The following is a 21,348-nucleotide window of genomic DNA, read 5'->3' on the forward strand; positions in this document are numbered from 1 at the left end:
GTATGCCAGTGCTACTCTACTCCCCATCGCCGTACCTTTTTTTGGAGATAATACTGTCCATTAAACCAAAAATAATTGTTGTGAAGAATGAAATCCAGTGCTTCTTTAATAAATTCAAGTTTGTCCATATCTACCTGTTCATGATTTTTCCTTATAAAATATTCCACCGCACTAATCCCCAACTGGTGATCTATAATAGTATACAAAGAAGATGTGCTGTGATTAAGAAATGTTGTGGAGTTACCTTTATGTTTTTCACATGTTTAATGGTATCTATGGTAACTTTAATATAGGATTGAATTTTAATGACTTCTGGTTGTAAAAGAATGTCTATATAATGTGCAAGGGGTAATAGAATCAGTGCCGGCTATTATGGGGCGGCCTGGGGGGTTGGTCTAAACTCAGATTTTGAACTTAAGTGGTTCTTATGAGTTTTATAATTCTTTTATTCTCCCACCACTTTTTAAATACTTTTTAAATACATGATTCCTTTTTTATGTATCCCTTATATATACCTATTCCACGTCTTATATATATTAAATATGTGGTTTCATTTACACACCTTTTATATATATTAGTACTGTTGTCTTGTATACAATGATTTTAGTTTGATTTTATCTCCTGTGGTAGATCTCCATGATAGATGTAATTTATGATGTAATTTATGTATATATTTATATATATTAGTCATGTATAATTGCTGTATAGCATCACCTCAGGGAAACATATTATATTTGGCTATCCCATGATTTGTATAGATATAGATGCTCCTACTGGGTATATCATTGTGATGTCACAAATATGTCATACAATGTTGCAGGAATGGGTACTTTCCTTGACGTAAGGTCAAAACACACCAAGGTCAAAACATCTACATGGTTCATTATGGCTAACATACAGTTAACAATTAACTCGGCAAAATAGTAAGGCATTGCCTGTGCGTGTCACGTGACGACAGTCTAAGTCACGGAGTATGGAATGCAGAGAATGGCATGCTCCAAGGACAGCGTCGGACTGCCACCACGCAACACATCACATGATAAGCCGGGTAGTGGAACACATTGTTACCAAGGACACAACACTGCGTTTGTGATAGGACAATACAACAGTGTCACATGGTGGAATAGGTTCACGTGACTCGGGATGGCGAACACGTGATGCGTTCCACAAGGTGGAATGCATCACGGAACAGTGATCCCCACTCCTAATAAGTATATAGACGGGGAGACATTATCTTAAAAGGTAAAAATACCGGGACACAGAAGTACATGTACAGTAGTAGGAAAACACAGAACCTACATACATAGAAAATAAGCCAGAAATCATTTAATCATTTAAGCCCCTTATTGAGGGGAGGAGTCATTTTCACTATAAAAACCTGGTTAGCTTCACCAGTCAGCACATCTTGAAAAAGACCATATACTGGTTGAAATGTGTTGGTGTTGTATCCTGGGTTGCTGCCATTCAGATCCTTAACTCTGGAGAGGTATTGCTTGATAGGGGAGCATAAAACACCCCTATATGCTTAAAATTGTGCCTTTCATGAAAAGGTCCCTGATGGTGCGCGACCATTTTTAATTATACTTTGCTTGAAATAAATGTTAATGGTTTTACACTATGGCCCTCATTCAGAGTTGGTCTTTAGATGCAAGCGATCGCTCTGAATGAGGGCGGCCGCTTGCATCTTGAAGTGCGGCCTCTTGGTCGCTAGCAAAGCTGTGGGTTACCACCCACAGCTTAGCGACCGACCAGGGTGATGGTGTCCATGGTTAAGACCATCGCGACCATTGGGGTTTGCGACGAGACCCTAAGGTTGGGTCTCGGCAAGCACAAGCCCCAGGGAGCTCCCTGCTCTGATCGAGCAGGAAGCTCCCCACTGACATCATTGCTGATGTCAATGGGGCCACCCCCAAACGGCAAGCGTTCCATCGGGAACGCCTCCGTTTGGCCGGGCACCCCCCCTGCCCGCTAGCCGGGTCTCGCGCATGCGCACTTTGGAGCCGGATCTGACGTGCGCATGCCCAGTGGGTCAACATCGACCTGGTTGCGAGCGCTCAGCGCTTGCGACCGGGTCTGAATGAGACACTATATGCTTTCCCCACTTTTGTCTTTTATGGCTTACTGACACTGAGGGGTAATGGTGTGAAAACCATGTGGAGAGACCAGGTTTTTAAACTTTGCAGAAGAATCGTGATTGGAACATATGCGGCAATTGAGCTGCAAAAAAGTGACTATTGAAACATAAGACTATTGAATCGTCTTGTTGCACATTTATGGGACAAATTAGATATATTGCATCTGCACCTTAACCAGAGCGCTCTTAACCACCTGTTATTTATGTACCTTTAAGGGGGGACCCCAACTCCCCAGGGATCCACGGCCTGGGCTGACTAGAGGTCAGGGGTGATGCTTCGGCTGGGGGACCTAGTGAATGGGCTTCCCTGGCTGTGGCATTACCCCCCGCTAGAAAAAGTTTGGTGCTGGTTCTGGAATTTACAGGGGATTCCTACGCATTTTTCCCACTGTATTTCCAGAACCAGGACTGGCTCAGAGCCATGTGCTGATCTCGCTTAATACAGAGAACCCCTATGTCGTTTGTCTCCTGTATGTTGGCAACCAGGACTAGTTGTGCCTCATACGGGGCACCCCTGCGTCATTTGTCCCCTGTATTTAGCACAGCTAGTACTGGGTCTCCAGGGTCCGGGGCCGGTTGTTCCTTGGGGGTTGGGGCCACGCATTTTTTATATTATATATATATATACAGACACACACACACATACACTATATATATATATATATAAAAATATATATGTGTCTATAAGGTTTCTAGAGCGCCAGTAATTAGTGATGTGCCTAGATATAATCGTTTGAATCAAATATGTACAGCACACCAATGTCGAGTAGCCTTCCCCCCCACAACAACGGGGTGTCAGCTCAACCTAATCTGTGAATAAGTCTAGGTCAAAGACTTCTACAACAATATGGGAACAAGGTGATCAGGTCAGAACGCCTTAAAGTGCTAAAAGTGCATCAAATAAATAAAAGTGACTGATGTTCACCAGTTAAAAAACATAGGATTATAATTTAAAGTGCAAAGAAGAATATGACCAGAAATATATATATAAAAAGATATTTAATGTAAACACACAGAAAAACATAGATAAAAATACAATAATAATGACAATGGACATATACGCATGGATAACAGATTAAATAAAGAAATAAAATGTGAATTTCAATAAAAGTGCATATGACTGGATATCTTATCTTAGTTCAGGTATATAGGAAGATATAGTCAAGCAGGGTACAGGCTCCCGACGCGTTTCGTCTCCAACGGAAGAATTCTACTTTGCACTTTAAATTATAGTCCTATGTTTTCCATGGCCATTCTGCATGACTATAGGGTTGCTCAGATGGTTGAACACTGACTGATGTGCATCTGATGGGTTGAGAAGCAGCTTGTGGGCATCTCAATACAAAGTGAGATGGCTGTGACATTTGCATAATTCGTAAAAAAGCTGTGTACGACATCACAGCTGAGAAGCCATTTGCGTCCACCTCTGAATTAGGCATATAGATACATAAAAAATGGATGGCTTTGATATCTCCTTAAGTTGTGAATTATATATGTGGTGTCTGTAAGGTCCTTCATTAATACTGAATAGACATATCCTTTTTCTGCAATGTGCTGCCCCACCTCATCTGACACCACATATATATATATATATACTGTATATATATACATATATACACATATACATAGCAGTTTGACAGGCACTCCATTACTTAAGTACATCAGCTGGGGTGCAAGCTCCGTTTATGGCAGGCAGAGGCAAGTCATAATCACAATAGGAAAGTATTTGATGCAGAACTCCACGAACTTCACAACAGTAATAAAATTTGTGCAATGTTTCAGATTTATTACAGTCTTTCTGCAATGTGCTGCCCCACCTCATCTGACACCACACCCATTGTATGTGTGTATATATATACTCCATAGATAAAAATCCTTAAGGTTTCACATGTCCCATTAAGGCTTCTTAGGAATTATCTGAAATTTCACAACAACTATTGAATTTCTGCCACTCAAACTTCAAAAACCAATGAAATTACCACCATTAAGGCTGACGCCTTAATGGACATGTTCCCATTCAGTCACCACAATAATCCCACTGGGTTCCAACATCCTTCTCACTCCATACATCCATCTCATTCATTATACAGATTCAGCTTCCTAATTGCTAAAACTATCATACTCTGTCTATACATGTACACTAACTTCACCTCCATGCTGCTATAACTTCTCCAATCCCTACAGTTGTGTGTTCTCCCAACTGTGCTAGTCTGCATGCCCTCATCCACACCAATATGTCTTTCCCCATGTGCACCGCTCTGTCTTCCATGCCACTGTGTTTCCTTCCATCTGCACCACTGCCTTGCCCCCAGCCACGTCACTCTGTCTTCCCCTTATCTCTGCCACTCTTTATTCCTGCACCACTCTGTCCCCCCCAACCGTGCCACTGTGTATCCTTCCATCTGCACTACTGCCTTGCCCCAGCTACGTCACTCTGTCTTCCCCTCATCTCTGCCCCTCTTTCTTCCTCCATCTGCACCACTCTGTCCCCCCCAACCGTGCCACTCTGTCTTTCCCCTCCCACCTGCACCACTCAATCTTCCCACCCATCCGCACCAATCTGTCTTCCCCAGTCCCTACTGATGTGTGTTCTCCCATTGTGCTAGTCTGTATTCCTCATCCACACCAATCTGTCTTTATCCATCTGCATTGCTCTGTCTTCCCACGTCCATGCCACTCTGTACCCCCCATCCACGTCGCTGTTACTTACCCGACCCCTGTCTGGATACCAACCATCGGGATGCCACTGTCGGTATTCTGACAGGAGGCATCCCGACAGCCGCCATTATATACCCATTCCATATACCATCGGGATGCCACTGTCGGTATTCTGACAGGAGGCATCCCGACAGCCGCCATTATATACCCATTCCATATACCATTGGGATGCTACTGGCGGTGTTCTGACAGGAGGCATCCCGACATCTGCGCAATTATATACCCATTCCATATATATACATATACACTTTGAGACAAGACAGCACTCCTGAAAAAAGTTTTTTAAAGATGTGGTGCCTGGTTCATACAAAATAGATGCACTCACTTTTTTGGGGAAAAAAAAGCAACAAAGAGCCAGCACTCACATTTAGCCCCTGAGGAAAACCAATTAGGTTTTGGTTGAAACGGTGGTCGGGCGGGCTGCTGCTGCTGCTGCTGACTACCGGATGCTGAATTTTTCATATGTGACCTTCACAATACATCTACTAAACGTGAGTGCTGGCTCTTTGTTGCTTTTCTTCCCCGCAAAAAAGGGAGTGCATATATATATATATATATATATATACACATATATACACACATGTGGGAGGGGACATAGCCAATCTCCTCTCACAGCAAGAGATGAGTATACTGGATATTTCAATTGGATACCCTTGTTCCCAAGGGCCTGAATGATTCTTCGAGTTATGCCCCTGTTTCTCTTAAACAAGAATGATTATAAATAGATCTTTTTATAACATTGTCTTATTTTTAAACATATTTATATTATCTTGGACGTTGCTAAAACAATGATATGCATCATCTTGTATGTTCTGTAAAAATGGGTATTACAGATTGCCAATCTACTGTATTATAATATATATTTTATCTCTTAAGTTTTCATATGTATATATATTTATTAATGCAGTTTTCTATATAAGTGCATTTTTAAAGATATGTTGATTTTATATGTATGTGTTTTTTTAACTTGTATGTGTACACTTTTATGTTTTATATATGGGGGTAATAGCAATTGCCCTTAAGCAAGATGACGTTAAGAGCTATGGCACCCATGGTTCAAGTAGATATCCTCCATTGAGCGCTGTGATGTATTAGCTGCACATTTGCGATTTCCGGCAGCACGGCATCCAGCAGGTCCTTCTCAGCCTATATGTACAAGGTTGGCTGTATTTCCCCTTCGCGCTAGGGACCTGGAAGTGACGTGAGTGAGGGCGGAAGTGCAGTTCCTGCCCATGACAGCCAGAGGTACTTTGTCCCCACTTACACAAGTTTTTTGTCCCCTTGCGGGCTCGCTGCGCTTGCCACGCTTCGGGCACGGTGGCTCGCTACGCCCGCCACATGGTTATATTCCTCCTCTTTGCCCACTTGGATGGCAGGGAATGATGCTGGACACTGGCTGATGACGTCAGGGTCCTCTCGGTGAAGGGAATTTAGACATTACCATTTGTACAAGTGCGGGGCATCCCTGGTGTTTAATGTCCGGGCACTTCCGGTCCAGCGGCCATGTCTTTGGTTGAGAATATACTCACCTGACAGGCTGTTGCATCCCCTGTGTGCCGCCGCCCGGGTATTTCCGGTTCAGCGGCTATATTTTGGGTGACACTTTATTGAACTGAGAGTCCAATACACAGGGGGAATGTGTAATGTGCGGTTTCCGGTGGTCCCCGTGTTTGAGGTTTTATTGTTCTTTTTTATATTAGGAGCATTGTTTAATTTATTTAAACATATGTTGTATGCTGCAAACATGATGGAGAGATATTCATGACAATTTTTTATTAATTAATTGTGACACCAGATGTTTTAAGAAAATGTTAGGTATCACCATACACCTTATTCAGGATATAGGATATCTTGCTTTTCCCATCTTTAATAAATTAATTATGGAAATTGCTGACCCTATATAACTCCTAGCTGGCACTAGGGTTGCCAATTACCATTACCCCTGAGGAAGTCTAGAGGAGAGGACTGTGTTCCACTTGGACGAAATGCGTTTGGTACTGTACTGCTGATTCTCAGATAACAGATATACACAAAATGTAATTTAGGGCGCTGGTCTACCTGGTGACAATAATTACTAATTAAATTGCTGCTTTCTAATGGGTATTGCTCCCTTTCAGTAATACAAACTAGTTTTATGAGATCTTCATAAAAGAAAGCACTGTTCAATTAATCAAAATAAATATTACATTTATTATAATTATAAACAATATAAAAAAAAACAATAATTCATAATATACTTCCACAGATTAATAACTAGTTTGGTTTTATATAGTATCTTGCGGTTACATACTTTCAATACATATAATTTAAAAAAAAAACTTCTCTTCACTTAATACATCAATTAGTTTTTGTTACATGAAAAAAAGTATAGGCGCTTTTTTTTTATGAAGATCTCATAAAACTAGATTCTCAGATAAGCTGTGTTTTATTATCTCTAATGTACGGACATTCATATGTATTATTGAAGTACTGAAATTTTAAACGGTGTTATACGATGTCCGTTTTTATGGATTGTGGATTCCTATTAAAATCATGAAAAAAATTATACTGATGCCAGTGACCTTATGAGAACCTACACAAAGGATTTGAAATAAGCTGTTATAATTTTATACAAATGGTACAGGTTTATAGATTTTTGGGTGTTATTTTCACGATTATTGCACTAGGAGGTGCCCTTGTTTTTTATTATTCTTCAGACTGTAGGAGCTGGTGTGCTTGACAACAAGGAGCTTTTGCCGTCCAATACGAGTGTATTATTCTAGGCACTAAACACCGTCTTTGGGTAAAGACTTATTTTTATTTATATTCTAATTTTATCGTTTGATTGTCATACACCGGCCTAGCGCCGAAATTGTTCTTACATTATATATATATATATATATATAGTTCCACAGTCTGCCGGCACTCCAAGTCAAAAGAGTCAAATGGCTCTGGTGCCTGTTTAGATAGATAAATACAATACTCCCAGTATAATCGGCACTCTGAGGCTATATATATATATATATATAAAACCAGCAACGATCCGGCACTCACTGAGAAAATATACATGGATACTTGCTTCGGTGCCCTTTTACGGGGAACAGCGTCCCCACTATATAACAGTGAACCAGGCGGCACTCAGAAGACTTGAACAGTAAGTAAAGCAGTGCTGTGCTTTATTGTTGAACAATCATCTCATCAACGTTTCGGAGCCATCTGCCCCTTCATCATCTATGACATCCTGATGAAGGGGCAGATGACTCCGAAACGTTGATGAGATGATTGTTCAACAATAAAGCACAGCACTGCTTTACTTACTGTTCAAGTCTTCTGAGTGCCGCCAGGTTCCTTGTTATATATATATATATATATATATATATATATATATAGTCTGTGAGCTATGGAAGAGGAACACAGAGGCAGAGGACAGAGACACTGGTGGGGGAATCAGCTGTGTGTTAAGAAATTACTCAGTGCTTGAGTGCAGGTAAGTAAGTGTACTGCATCTTGGGGGTGGGTATGACCAATGCCATATACAGTAGTGACCGGTGTGTAGCTGGTCTATGTCTAGCAAGAGACAGGGTCACAGGAATTTCTGGATGATTTGCTGTTTGATGCTGAACAAACATAAGGTAATAGGCTACAGACTTCAAGCATCGCTAGTCCCGCGCGAGACTGCCCAATCTTTTAAAGTAGCAGTCATTTAAAAGTCAAGATCAACCTGTCTTTGCCGATGCAGCCTATTACAAATACCCCGCTGCCTGTTTTGCCATCCTGCTGTATAAACAGAGGACTTGGTCCAGCATAACAGTGTGAAGTGTCATCATCTGGGACTACCTTTATCACAGTGGTGTAATTGTGGGATATAACGGGAAGCTAGGTTACACTTCCCAGCTAAGCTAATCACAGAAATGGAGGAGATATTGAGAGCTCTTATTGAATGTGGCAGCAGTGCAGGAAGAAAATACCAAATTTCTGCGAGAGGAGTTGTCACAAGCAAGAGGTGTCCTGAGAAACAGCTGCTACCCCAATGCTACAGAAGTTAACACCCGCTGATGGTGTGGCGTTCGAGCATACCAAATACCCACCAGAGATTTGGGCAGAACGGCTGGAACCATATTTGTCTGTGGAGCACAGCGTGCATACATGAACCTAGAGGAGGACCAGGATGCTTAGAGTTACATCAACAACTGAATACAGCGATACTGGCATGTATCGGGGTCACAGGGCCAATCAGGGCCCAAAGGTACCATGACTGGTGACTGTCCATTGACCAGCCAGTCTGAGCTCAGCTGGCTAACTTGATAAAATTCCTCAGGAAGTGGTTGCAGCTGGAGAAGCATACATATGCCCTAATGACTATTACCAGAGCTGTAACTAGACTTTTAGGTGCCCTGTGCCAGAAAGAGCATTGGCACCCCCCTCATTTTTCAAAGGGAAATAATGCACCCAAAAAAGGGCCATGGCTTCATGGGGAAGGGCCAGGAAAGAGCTAGGGGAAGCCAGGAGATGCTGGGGATGAAATAAGAGGAAGCTACAAGCAAGAATGATAATAAACAGAAATTTGACAGGCCAAAACAGCGCCCCCTGACCTGTGGTGCCCTGTGCGATGGCACCGGCCGCACTACCCTAGCTATGGCCCTGACTATTACATACAGGGTTTGGATAAGGGACTACAAAAGGTGGGTGCTGCAGTCCGGCCTACAATTGCTTGAAGACGTGGCCACCATGGTCAAGAGATATGGGACCTCATTCAGAGTCGGTCGTTGCGGCCGCACGGTCGTAGGGGAAAGGGGCCGGATATGCAAATTAAGTGATCACAAGTTGCGGTCCTAAGATGAGATCGTTAGCTGAACGACCGAGGGTAAGAAGCGGCCGTAAGACTAAATAACGCCCCCTTCTCGATCACAACACACGTCATCTCCTGGGATATAAGGATTAATCGCGAGCATCGGGAACCATCGGAGCTGGTCGTAGAACTTAAGGTTGACCATACCCTCTCTCAAGCACCTTTCCCTGTTACCACCCACAAACGATTCATTCTGTCACTCAAACTAACGACCTGGCTGTGTTCAAGGAGAGAGAAATTTCTGATCATAAGAGCTAGTTTGCGCACGCGCATTGCGAACTTTACGCATGCGCAGTTTAGCGAACATCGGTGGCGTATGACCATACGACCGCAACGACCGACTCTGAATGAGGTCCTTGATGCTTTGCAACAAGTTTAACTTGCCATTGTTTGTTCGACATGGACAGTATGCCTTGACGAATGCCCGGACTATGGAAGATTTGGACTGAGACCAGTGAAAACTCCTGAATCCACTAATTCTGAGCAGAAATTTTCCCCTACTTTAAAGAGGTCCTTTAAGAGCATGTCTGGATGGAGAGATAAGCAAATGAAACACAGGCCAAAAGTCCCATCTTTTAAAGACCTGCTTGAGGGCCATGAGGAAGTGGACTTCAAACTGACAGGGTTACCCTTTATGAATGCGATACAGGGGTCTTCCACAATTTCTAACCAGAAACTTTAGAGTACTAAGTCTCTGGGTCAACAGCTCGGGGGAATGAGTTCCCATCATCTTTAGCAGGTGAAGTTGTTGACAATAATTCTGCAGCCCTTTTTGTGCACTGGTCAGTACTCCCACTGAGTTTTTCATTAACAGACTTTGGATGCAATCAACTTAACAATGCCACTATTGAAAATGTCTTTAAATATGTGGTGGAGGTTAATGGGGTTGAGATAACTGTTTGCCCAGCGAATGGTGTACTCTTTTGCATTATCGAAAAACGACTTGTTGTATAGAGTGAGTAATGTGTAAAACTGTTAAGCAAATGTTGGTGCAACAAGTACATGTACTGTACCATGCATAAAGGCCGCATACACATCTTTGCGGGGGACACTTAGGGGAAGATAAGATGCAGGATCCTGCTGAGATTTTATTGGCCAGGGATATTTATGGCAGTAAAAAAGTACTGTGGGTCCTGTTCCATGTGTTAAAGTTCCAGAAAACAATGGGTGGTGTATTGTCCCCATTTTCTAAGAGTGCAGAGGTCAGTGGTTGCATCTACAGATGCAGATTTACTGACCTCAGCAGCACAGATGAGGCGGCCAATCTGGGTAGCCTTAGGCTTACTCAAATGGACTATGCTGCAAACATTGTGACTGATGGTCCCAATGTTGATCCGATCCTGCATCTTCGGATGCAGGAATTGGATCTGAGATGCTGACTGGAGGCGTCTTTTTCCTTCAGACGCCTCCTGCAGCATTAGCATATATGCACACAGCAGCTGCGTCCAAATCAGGCCCTATGATAGGACTGCTGTAGTTCAACCTTTCCAACCCAGGGACAAGGTATTTGTCTTGGTGCCCATTCAGAAAAGTATGTTGTTTACTCCCTGGCAAGGCTCATACAAAATAATTAAAGCTGTGGGGACAATCAATTTCAGAGTGAGGCAGGTCAGTAGGAGGAATAGACCTACTATGTCAACCTCCTGAAACCCTGGCATGTGCTGAAAGGGGACAGGGCTGATGAAATGGTGCAAGGAAATAAGATATGATCTCGGCGTACCAATCTGATAGAACACATCACCCTTCCTGGGGTATTCGTTAAGGTAAAACCCTATTATATCCCTGAAGGATGATGAATGGAATTAAAAATAGAAGTGCAGAAAATTGTACAGTTAGATGTGGTGGAAGCAAATGGAACAGTTAATATTTATTGGTGTTCAAACCCGATGGAAGCATATGTTTCTGTAATGACTTCCACAAATTAAATGAGGTTGATAGTTAGCCCATGTCTCGGGTCGATGAGTTAGTCCATAATAATAATAATAATAATAATAATAATTGGATACCGTGGGTATCGGGAGCACGCATACCCGCGGTAATCCAAAATTGGGCAAAAGGTTTTTTCCTCGCTAAACCTTGCGCCCAATTAAATATGCCTCATAGTGTAGTAATTTCACCCGGTAAAAATCACATCTAGGGCGGGATGCAGTAATACTTACCGCCGGACATCGCAATTGCACAGATCGCATATGCACTAACATATGCGATCTGTACAGCAAAGGACAGCTCTTCCGATAAGAGCTGTCCTTTGCTATCTCTCCTGCACAGTGGACTTCCGGGTTTACAACCCGGGAGTCCATCTGCGCATGCGCAGAGTGACACGGCGGCTGCGGGGCATGCTCGGAGGGATCCAATCGGATCCCTCATAGCAGCGCGATGCGGTAGAAGCCCAGAGGCTTCTATAGGGTAACGCCAGCAATAGCTGGCGTTACCCTCCACATTGCAGCCCGGCGGACAGGACAATGATGCATACGGAAAATGCGGTAAACGGGGATTTTACCGCATTTTTGGTTTACTGCATCCCGCCCCTATTGAGATAGTACACATAGATATTTTTCCATTTCCCAGAGACGGTCAACAACTACTGTAGTTAGTGATATATGTGAGGAATGGTCCCTGTCGTTGATACACTTACAACATGCCACACAAATACTGTAGGCTCATCAAAATATCTCTTTCTTCCTCATATAAACCTTCTTATGGATGTTGAATCTCAGTATATGATGGAAAAATAAAAAACAAACTCCATAGGGTAGTACAGCAAAAATATCCCCCATATATATCACTAACCAGTCGCTTCTAGGGAAATGAAGAATATCTTTCTGCGCCATTTCAGTTTATGTCATGATCCTCACTGGGTGTCCAGTCCTATAGTGACAGTAATGTACTATGGGTCTGATTCAGGCAATGCTATGTTCGCACGCACCTGTCCGTTGCGAAATTATGCAAATGAATGGGATCGCACTGCTCAAGATGCAGACGCCCAGCACTAAATAAAGCTGCCCCCTACACCTAGATAGCAAGACAGCGAAAACATCAGGGAACCATCAAAGCCACACAAACAGTTGTGGTAGACCTGACCCTCACTTACAAACTGCTAAACTTCCTGCACGCAATGAGTACTCAGGCTGCGTATGCAATTGTAAGGGCTTAATTATGCATGCCCCTGTAATGGCGTTCAAACGCACAGGCATGCCTGCGTTTCTCTGACCGCTCCCCATCGCCACCCCCAAACGGTCACTTCCTGTCAATCACTCTGCCATTCCTCTGCGTGCTCACTTCGATCGCATACCGCATACAGTGACTGGTTCGCGCACTTGCAATGCGGTGCATATGCATGCGCAGATTACAAACATCAGCTGGGTCCGTGACGGCAGCATTGCGATCCGTGCTGAATCAGGCCCTATATTTGATCTGTTGGTAATATCATCAACCATATTTAAAGACACATCAACCAACAGAGGGAGAAGCTTCATCTATCTTGGATAGAAGAAAGGAGAACTGCTAGACCATGTTTTGGACATTGTGGTTTTGTACAGATTGACTATTATCCATGTATGGTTGTATTTGTATTGGCATAACAAAAGGTATAGGTATTTAGATCAAGTGCATTGGAAAGGATTTTACATTCTGTGTTTCATGTATAAAATGTTGCAGTGTTAGGGGACATCCCAGATTGTCCCATCCAGGCTGCTGCTTTTTGCGGATTGAGGTTAAATATCTACTCTGCAAAATATCTTTCCAGGAGCAATGGTAGGCAATATCCCTGGTACGTTTATAGAGATAACACAAGTTTTATTGAGTGGACGTACCGAATTATATTGGTTTTTGCCTGCTTCTACATTCTGATATTCCTATTTCTGAATACAAAATAATCTTTACTGAAACATCTAAACAATGCTTCCAAAGCAAGTCTGACCCATTGGTGATCCCCCTTTCCTCCCTCCATTAAGGCATTAAGGAATGGTTTGGTCACATTACTTGGTGGCCTCAGACAGATTCTCAGAGTTCTCAACCACCAAGTTTAAGTGGTTGGAGTACAAATCCCATATAAATCCCTTTCAGCACAATAAGTTTTCACATCTAATTAAAAACCAAACAAGTTTATTTTGGGTTTATGGGTTAAAAATAATAATAGCAATAATTTTCTATTATTTGCTTATAGCAGCAATAGAAAACTATTGCCTAGATAGTTAAGCTATACTCAGCTGCCTTAATGATACTGGCTAGGAGCTGTAAAGTTTAACTTATTGCTTCACTTGGCTAGTCTTGGAGCAAATGTGCATGCGTGATCTGGCTAGCCAGTTCACGGATGCATAGTGGAACTGAAATACAGGTTTGAGCTTTCAGTTTCATTCACAAAAAAAATAAAAACAATTGTTAAAAAAAATAGATAAAATATTTTAAACAATTATGTTAACATTATTGCCTAATGAAAATCCATTTTCCTCCACTGCCTCTGCTTAAAGTACAGTAGGCACATTTGTCTTTCAATGTCTATTACCTGAGCTGTCCTCTGTCATAGGATTTTCTGCGAGTCAATGGGGATGTATTAGAGCCTCGGGACTGCCTTGGACTACAAGGAGAAAATAAAAATAAAATGTGACATGCTAAATTGCTTCCTCAGATATACCCCTTGTTGCATGATGTACATGATATTACTGATATAGCACAAAATATATCACACTCCACAAATATTTTTGTAACAGTATCTGAAATCTATAATGCTCCAGAATCAGTAGCTAAGTTTGTAATACAAGGCTACAGTTTTCTTGCATTTCTAAAAAACAGGACACTGCAGATAATTCGGAGTTCAGTATTTTACTGTCTAAGGCCTCCTGACTTCATAACTTCTTTCATTGATACAGTCAGCATGCTTCCAGGCCATTTGCTGGGTGGCTACTCCCTATGTGGTCATGGGGTATTAAGAAGGGGCAAATGGAATGGAAGAGATAGTTTACAATAAAGAGACAAGGAGGTGATGAGAGGGGGTACAGTACTGAGGAGGAGGACAGTTGGTGATTATGGGGACTAATGGGTATTAGCAGTGCTGATAGTGCGGAAGGGACAAATTAGTTATGAGGATAGAAAGAGGCAAGATGTAGTAGGTAACACATTGGACCATATTGTCAGCCCCTGTCAGCCATTACTTCAGAGTGCGACTGCAGACTTAAGGCAGCAGGAGTGGGTTTCCAAAGCTGCCCCACGGGCACAATAGCACCGTATCCCATTTAAAAAATGGCAGCACGAGCCGTGATTAGCTCCCATGCTACGCCATATTTAAAGTTTAAGATGGCAACGGCAAACCAATCGTGGCTAATATCAGCCAGTGCAAGGCAGCAGATGCCAGTCCGACATCGGGGAAGGAGCAGACAAGAGCTCTTGATTAAAGAAGAAGACGTCCAGAAGTCCTGGGGTAAAGACGTCCAAAAATGCTGGAGTGCGACAGCCTTGCAAAAGAGCTTAAATGCTGTCGCCCTCCAGGTGAAGGTGCAGGTCAATAAATTTGTAAAACAATACATGTCCTGCCTTTATTTTAATATTTTATTTTCAGGCAGACTACAGATGCCAGTGGGTCCTTAATGTCCGGGCATACGGGGCTGGCTTGCTGGGACCTGTAGTCTGCCTGTAAAAAACAGTATCTATTTTTAAAACCCACCTCCACCAGGGGTGCGGGGAATAGCCCTGGCTGGTTGTGCTTGGGAGGGGGGACCCCATTTTGTTTTTGGAGTCCCCACTTTCTAAGGAATTTCAGCCCTGGCCTGACCAGTTTAGGACTGGTTAATGTGATGGCAGGGAGATCCCATGTTGTATGTCTCTCTGCTATGGCATTATTTACCTGGCTGGTTCAGCCTGGTTCTGGGTATTGGAAAATAGGGGGAACCCCATGCAGTCTCCCCCCTTAATTCCAATACCAGACCAGGCTCAGAGGTTATACCCCTTTCACACCAAAATCCTGGGTCCAACCCAGGATTTTGAACACAGGTCAGTCCCGGATAAGACCCAGGTGAGACCCTGTTTACACTGTACCTTCCACCTTGGTTACTCCCGGGTAGGCCCCATTCACACCGAACTCAGGTCTGCTAAACTTGTGAGGTCATGAAAAATGGGTGGTGACTGCTCCAAGGCCGCCAATAAGCTCAGTTTTAGGCATGACCCATGTCCAACCCAAGTCGGTACCAGGGTTGGAATCCCGGGTAACTCGACCCGGGTTATTTTTCAGGGACCGTTTCACACTGAGCCGCGACCCAGGTCGACCTGGCAATAACCCATGTTATTTCGGCAGTGTGAAAGGGGTATTATTGATTGTGGGGAACCCTACACATTGTTTTCTCTTTAATATAACCTTTTATTTAGCCTACACAGACTGTGCAGTGTAGCTGTCCTTTATTAAGTAAATATGTGTGTGAGTGAGCCGCTTTCAGCAGATGCAGATTGGAGGTCTGCTGAAAAATTACACATACAGTGGTGCTTGAAAGTTTGTGAACCCTTCGGAATTTTCTATATTTCTGCTGAAATTTGGCCTAAAACTACCTTAGATTTTCACACACAAGTCCTAAATGTAAATAAAGTGAACAAAATATCCTTATCTACTTTACACCAGATAATCTTTTTCTCAAATGTACATATATAAAGTATATTTTATGTCCTTGCATTGTTAATAATATAATGTAATATGCAAGGTTTTGTCACTATTGGTGTTGTTTTGCAAACTGTCACTACTGGTGGCTATAACATACAGCACTGTAAACATCCGTCCCTATCATAAGTGGCATCTGTTCTTTCAGTAGAGAATAAAAAGGTCATGTATTCATCAGAAAGGGGCCTGGACTTGTGGAATGCACGACATCATAAAAAAGGTATAATTGTAATTACCGATAGTGTACATTTTTTATTATTATTCTTTATACCCATGGTGAATAGAACACTGCAAATAATTAGGCCAGGGATTTCTGATGTAATGTGGGCTAGGGAGGAGGGTAGAATCACAAAAATGAGCCTAGTCATGTACACATTGCGAATAAGATTGAAAATAGACAGCCATTTTTGTTTATGTAGCTCAGGTTGGCAGCTGCAAAAATACATTTAATAAAGATGGCCATGCACTGGGAAATGAAATCTAGTCAGTACTGATATTGGGACTGATGCAGAGTAAGTAGTAAACCACTCTTACTTAGTGTATCTTGCATGAATTCATACTGAGCACGTTCAAATGCACACAGTACTCGTTTGTATATTTCAAACATTATGATCGGAGATGCAGAAAAGTTCTCACGTACTCAAAATTCTCACATAGACGTGTTTACGTAAATACAGTAGACTGTTAGGAGGCGTACAGGGCAGTTGCAAGTGCACACTGATCATGATGACTTGTAGTAAACCAGGCACATACTGTACAGCTGCCAAAGTAGAGATGTGTGTATTTCGGGAGTCGTACAGCTCTGCTATGTGCGGAAATGCACTGCTTTTGTTTTTCTTATATTTTACTACCTACTCTGTATCAGCCCTATTATGTTTAGGTTTAAGGAATAAAAAAAAGAGAAATTAAATATTTTCTATATCACACAATATATCATCACAATAATAAAGCAAATCTTGGCACTCACAAAAGTTTGTGAGTTTGTCTTTATAATGAAGTCAATAAAAGCTACTGTATTTATTACAAGCTAGCTGAAATACCCAGCGTTGCCCAGGTTTAAATCTTCAAGTTATTAAGTTTTATTATGTGATGTCATCCAAATCCATCCAGTGGAAGGCCCAGAACAGGCTAGCTGGGTCAATGTTCTGCCGGGCGCACTCTGACGTGGGGTCTGACCAGGACCTCAAACACTCCATTTGGTATCCCAGACCAATTGCCACCCTCTGTGACGTTTTCATCCAAATCCATCAAGTGAAGGCACAGAACAGGCTCCCCGGGTCTAAGTTCTGCCCAGCGCACACCAACAGGAGGTCCGACCAGGACCTCAACCCCCTAGTATGTCTTCTGGTATCCAATGTTAGTTACCACTTTGTGAAGTTTTTGTCCAAATCCATCCAGTGGAAGGCTCAGAACAGGCTCCCTGGGTCAAAGTACTGCCCAGCAAACACCAATGGGTGGTCCGACCGGGACCCTAGCCCCCCAAAACTTGGCCAGGATCCAACTGAACCACCTTGCGTTGGTTTCATCCCAATCGGTACAGGGGTGTCCAAATGCATAACTGGACAGACAAACAAACACACAAACAGTCCAATGAATTTTATATATAAATGTAAGTCATTTATATAGCTCAAAATAGTCCACTGGGTCACTGGATTCCCATGGTGTATGTAATACAGGAGCTTGGCTATCATACAAAATGTATCTTACAACAGACTTTTTTTATGGAGATCATCAATGTGGTGGATCACCATAAAAAAAGTCTATTGTAAGATACATTTTGTATGATTAACAGATGGAACAACTATTTATTCAGTTTGTATTTTACACTTACAAGGTATTCCCACGTATTGGCAGGGTAAAACTGTGGGACCCTCTGCCCCGCAGAGAACCAGCAGATAAGCCCCCAACGTCCTCTAGAATATCAGTCAGCGATGCCAAAGATTTGGTTATATTTTTGGTGGAGGCCTCCAGTAGGGGACTAAGGGACTCTGCAGACACAGCCTTCACTTGCCATGAAAGTCGAGGCTCTCCCTTTTAAAAAAAAGTGAAATACATTAGATAACACCTAATTATAATTGTATAGATGACTACTAGACTTTTGTCAAATCATTACACTTAAGCCAAGCACACTTCATTTTTGCTGTAATTTTAGTGTTAACATTTTCAGAAGGTAAAAGTAAAATAACTTTTTGAAACTTGGGCTTCTTCTGATTAACAGGGAGCTTAAACGTCTGACATTATTGTTGCCAGGTAAACTTGCTGGTGTTTATTGCTATTAGAGACAAATACACCACTAATGCACACAGATATTCTTTTGTAATAACCAAAAGTAAAATCAAATCTGTGTGGAAGATATGAAAATTAAGGTGGTCTTCCTCTTTAATTTTAGTATGTAATTAGGGCTCACTGATACAATTTCTAAAATATGTGGTATGTGAGTTATAAATAGAGAATGTCTATTATAAAAATATGTGAAATCCACACCAATAACTGGAATCTGACTTTTATTGATACATTATTTTACCAATGCTCATGATGTTAATAATACTGTAGTTATTAACTTAAAAAAGTAAATAAAAATAATAATAATGAACATATATTGATTAAATATTGCTTATATATAAACCATATATAGCTTTTACCTTCCATTTAAAATCATCATGACTGTTTGATGCTTTCATTGAGAAGGAAAGGGAGGCACTGGAAAAAAAAATATTTTGCTGTGAAAATGAGTAAAAACTTGAAAACAATTTAATTTATCAGGAAATTCAGATTTCAAGAGTATTTTCTTAACTGTACATGGCCTTAACTGCATTTGACATAATACGTTTGTATTTGCCTTGGTTTATGTCTGCTTTCCCTACAGAATATGCATAGTTACATACTTCTACGATGCAAGAATGTCATGTGACCACCTCATGGAAGGGGTGTGATCGAATCAAGATGCATATGATATGGTTACATCCATTTTGGAAGAGCATAGTGCTTCTGAAACACTGCACCACCCCTAACCACAATACCCTTGCATTGCTGCATAATCCAACCGCTCACCAATATGAGCAGGACATACACCACAGCACTGCCGTTAGTATGAATATAACTCCTGGCTGTTGGGCAATCGAATAGTCCTGGCTTTATCAAGACAGTGGGAAAGTAGATCACATACTGCTTTTTCTGATATGCTGTAAAATGTGCCTTCACTTTTAAAAGGCTGCTTTTCTCCTGGTAGGTCATGAATTTCTCCAAAACATCTTATCTTTAATCTCATTCCTGCCCTTCTTTGGATGTCATTTATATAGCCCAAAATGGTGAACTGGGTCGCTGGATTACTATGGTGTATGTAATACAGGTCCTTGGGCATATTAAACCTAACGCTAAAAGTTCCAGGTCCTCCAACAGTAGCAGCCTTGTAGTTCAGCATTTTTAATTCAGAGACATAAGTGACATAACAAAGGGTAGGAAGAAGAGGGAAATCCTAATAAGAAATAACAGAGAAAGAAACAAAGAGTGTAATGGGAAGGCCTAGATGGCCCCTATGGACTGAGAGGAAAAAAATTCACTGAGAGGAAAAAAATTCACATAAATCTTCAGGTTGAGAGTTTGTTTATTGGTTAATGTGATATAATTTACTAAAATGGATATTGTATAGTATATGTATTTTACTATAAAGGTTATTCTCATCATTTCATCCCTGAACAGGTATGTCAATGTATATTCAATAAAATAATTGTTTGGACTACTGAGAAACATTCTGATTATATGGCATTATGGTTTAGTTGGTTGGATTTTAAATATTCCTCTTCCTAAAAGTACTTGTTACCTCGGGATCCAAGTTAGTAACCCAGCCCTGACAGTTATAAGCATAAACTTCTGTTAAAAAATTTGCGAACTAGACCTTGAATGACCACATCCTTTTAGTGTACAATTTGGATGCCTGCATTCTGCCTTTTACTATTTACTATTCCCTATACTCTCACCCCCTTATTTTTCCCCTGTGTGTCCCTGTTCTGCCTGTCTTCTCCTATGTCAATGTGTTTATGATTTTGATTAGTTTTTTTCACAATTTATTTGGTATTCACAAGCTTGATGTCGTACCTGTTTTTTCTGGTGTGCGCAATGTTACTATATTGAACGACAATGCTATATAAGCATTTTTGTATAATTTTGTTCCAATACTATGTTTGCATACTGAAAATTTTTTTATTTAAAAATAAAGAATTTGTAAAACAAAAAACAATAGTTTGGACCTGAGATAAGTTTTGGACCATGATATATATATATATATATATATATATATATATTACAGCTCTCCATTGGAGAGTAATCTATAGGTCTCTTATTAGGGTTCTACTTGTGATATACTCTTTGTAATATCGTTAACCAAGTCTGCCAACGAACCATCTTATAGTGTTCCAAAAATGAGAGATATGGTAAGAACTTACCTTTGTTATCTCTCTTTCTTCGAAGTCCATAGGGTCCACAGGGAGACCTTGGGGTCTAGGTGATGGCAAGGACATCCGGGCACCATGCAGGTAATTTTTCTCTCCCAGGATGCACCGGGCCTCTCCCTATACCCTGCCCCCGGGCCAGAGGCACCTCATTTCGTAACAAGCCAAAGGCCGGAGGAAGATAAAAGAGAAAGAAGAAAGTCTGGAACACACAAGAATCACATTCTCACATAGAAGGAGATGGAAAACTGGTGACCAGAGTAAAGCCCAGCTGAAGTCAGGTGCGTCAGGGTGGGTGCCCTGTGGACCCTATGGACTTCGAAGAAAGAGAGATAACAAAGGAAAGTTCTTACCATATCTCTCATTTTCTTCTTCAGGGTCCATAGCAGTCCTTTTAAAAGGTGGGGACACTCCTGTGTTGAAAGGAGAATCCGCTGCCCAAAGGAAACATCCTGAGAGGCAAAGTTTTTGTATCAAAAGCATAGAACCTCAAAAAGGTCTGGACAGAAGACCACGTGGCAGCCTTACAAAGCTGAACAGCCGAGGCGCCACGGCGAGCTGCCCACGAGGGACCCACAGA

At 41.7% G+C, this 21,348-nt stretch overlaps 1 protein-coding gene across 7 annotated transcripts in view; it reads right to left on the reverse strand.

Annotated features, from left to right (window-relative positions):
- The window catches only part of KIF21B (kinesin family member 21B), a 299,791-nt gene that overhangs the window by 43,417 nt on the left and 235,026 nt on the right, over positions 1 to 21,348 (reverse strand). For all 7 annotated transcript variants that reach the window (XM_088445771.1, XM_088445769.1, XM_088445770.1 and 4 more), the window contains 3 exons: positions 18,963 to 19,020; positions 18,152 to 18,351; positions 14,185 to 14,256 (listed from right to left, as the gene is read on the reverse strand). In XM_088445771.1, the coding sequence (XP_088301897.1) occupies positions 14,185 to 14,256; positions 18,152 to 18,351; positions 18,963 to 19,020 (330 nt within the window). The remainder of the gene's footprint in view (positions 1 to 14,184; positions 14,257 to 18,151; positions 18,352 to 18,962; positions 19,021 to 21,348) is intronic.

This window comes from Taudactylus pleione, unplaced genomic scaffold (genome assembly GCF_031769625.1).
Source record: "Taudactylus pleione unplaced genomic scaffold, aTauple2 ptg000387l, whole genome shotgun sequence".
Taxonomy (NCBI): domain Eukaryota; kingdom Metazoa; phylum Chordata; class Amphibia; order Anura; family Myobatrachidae; genus Taudactylus; species Taudactylus pleione.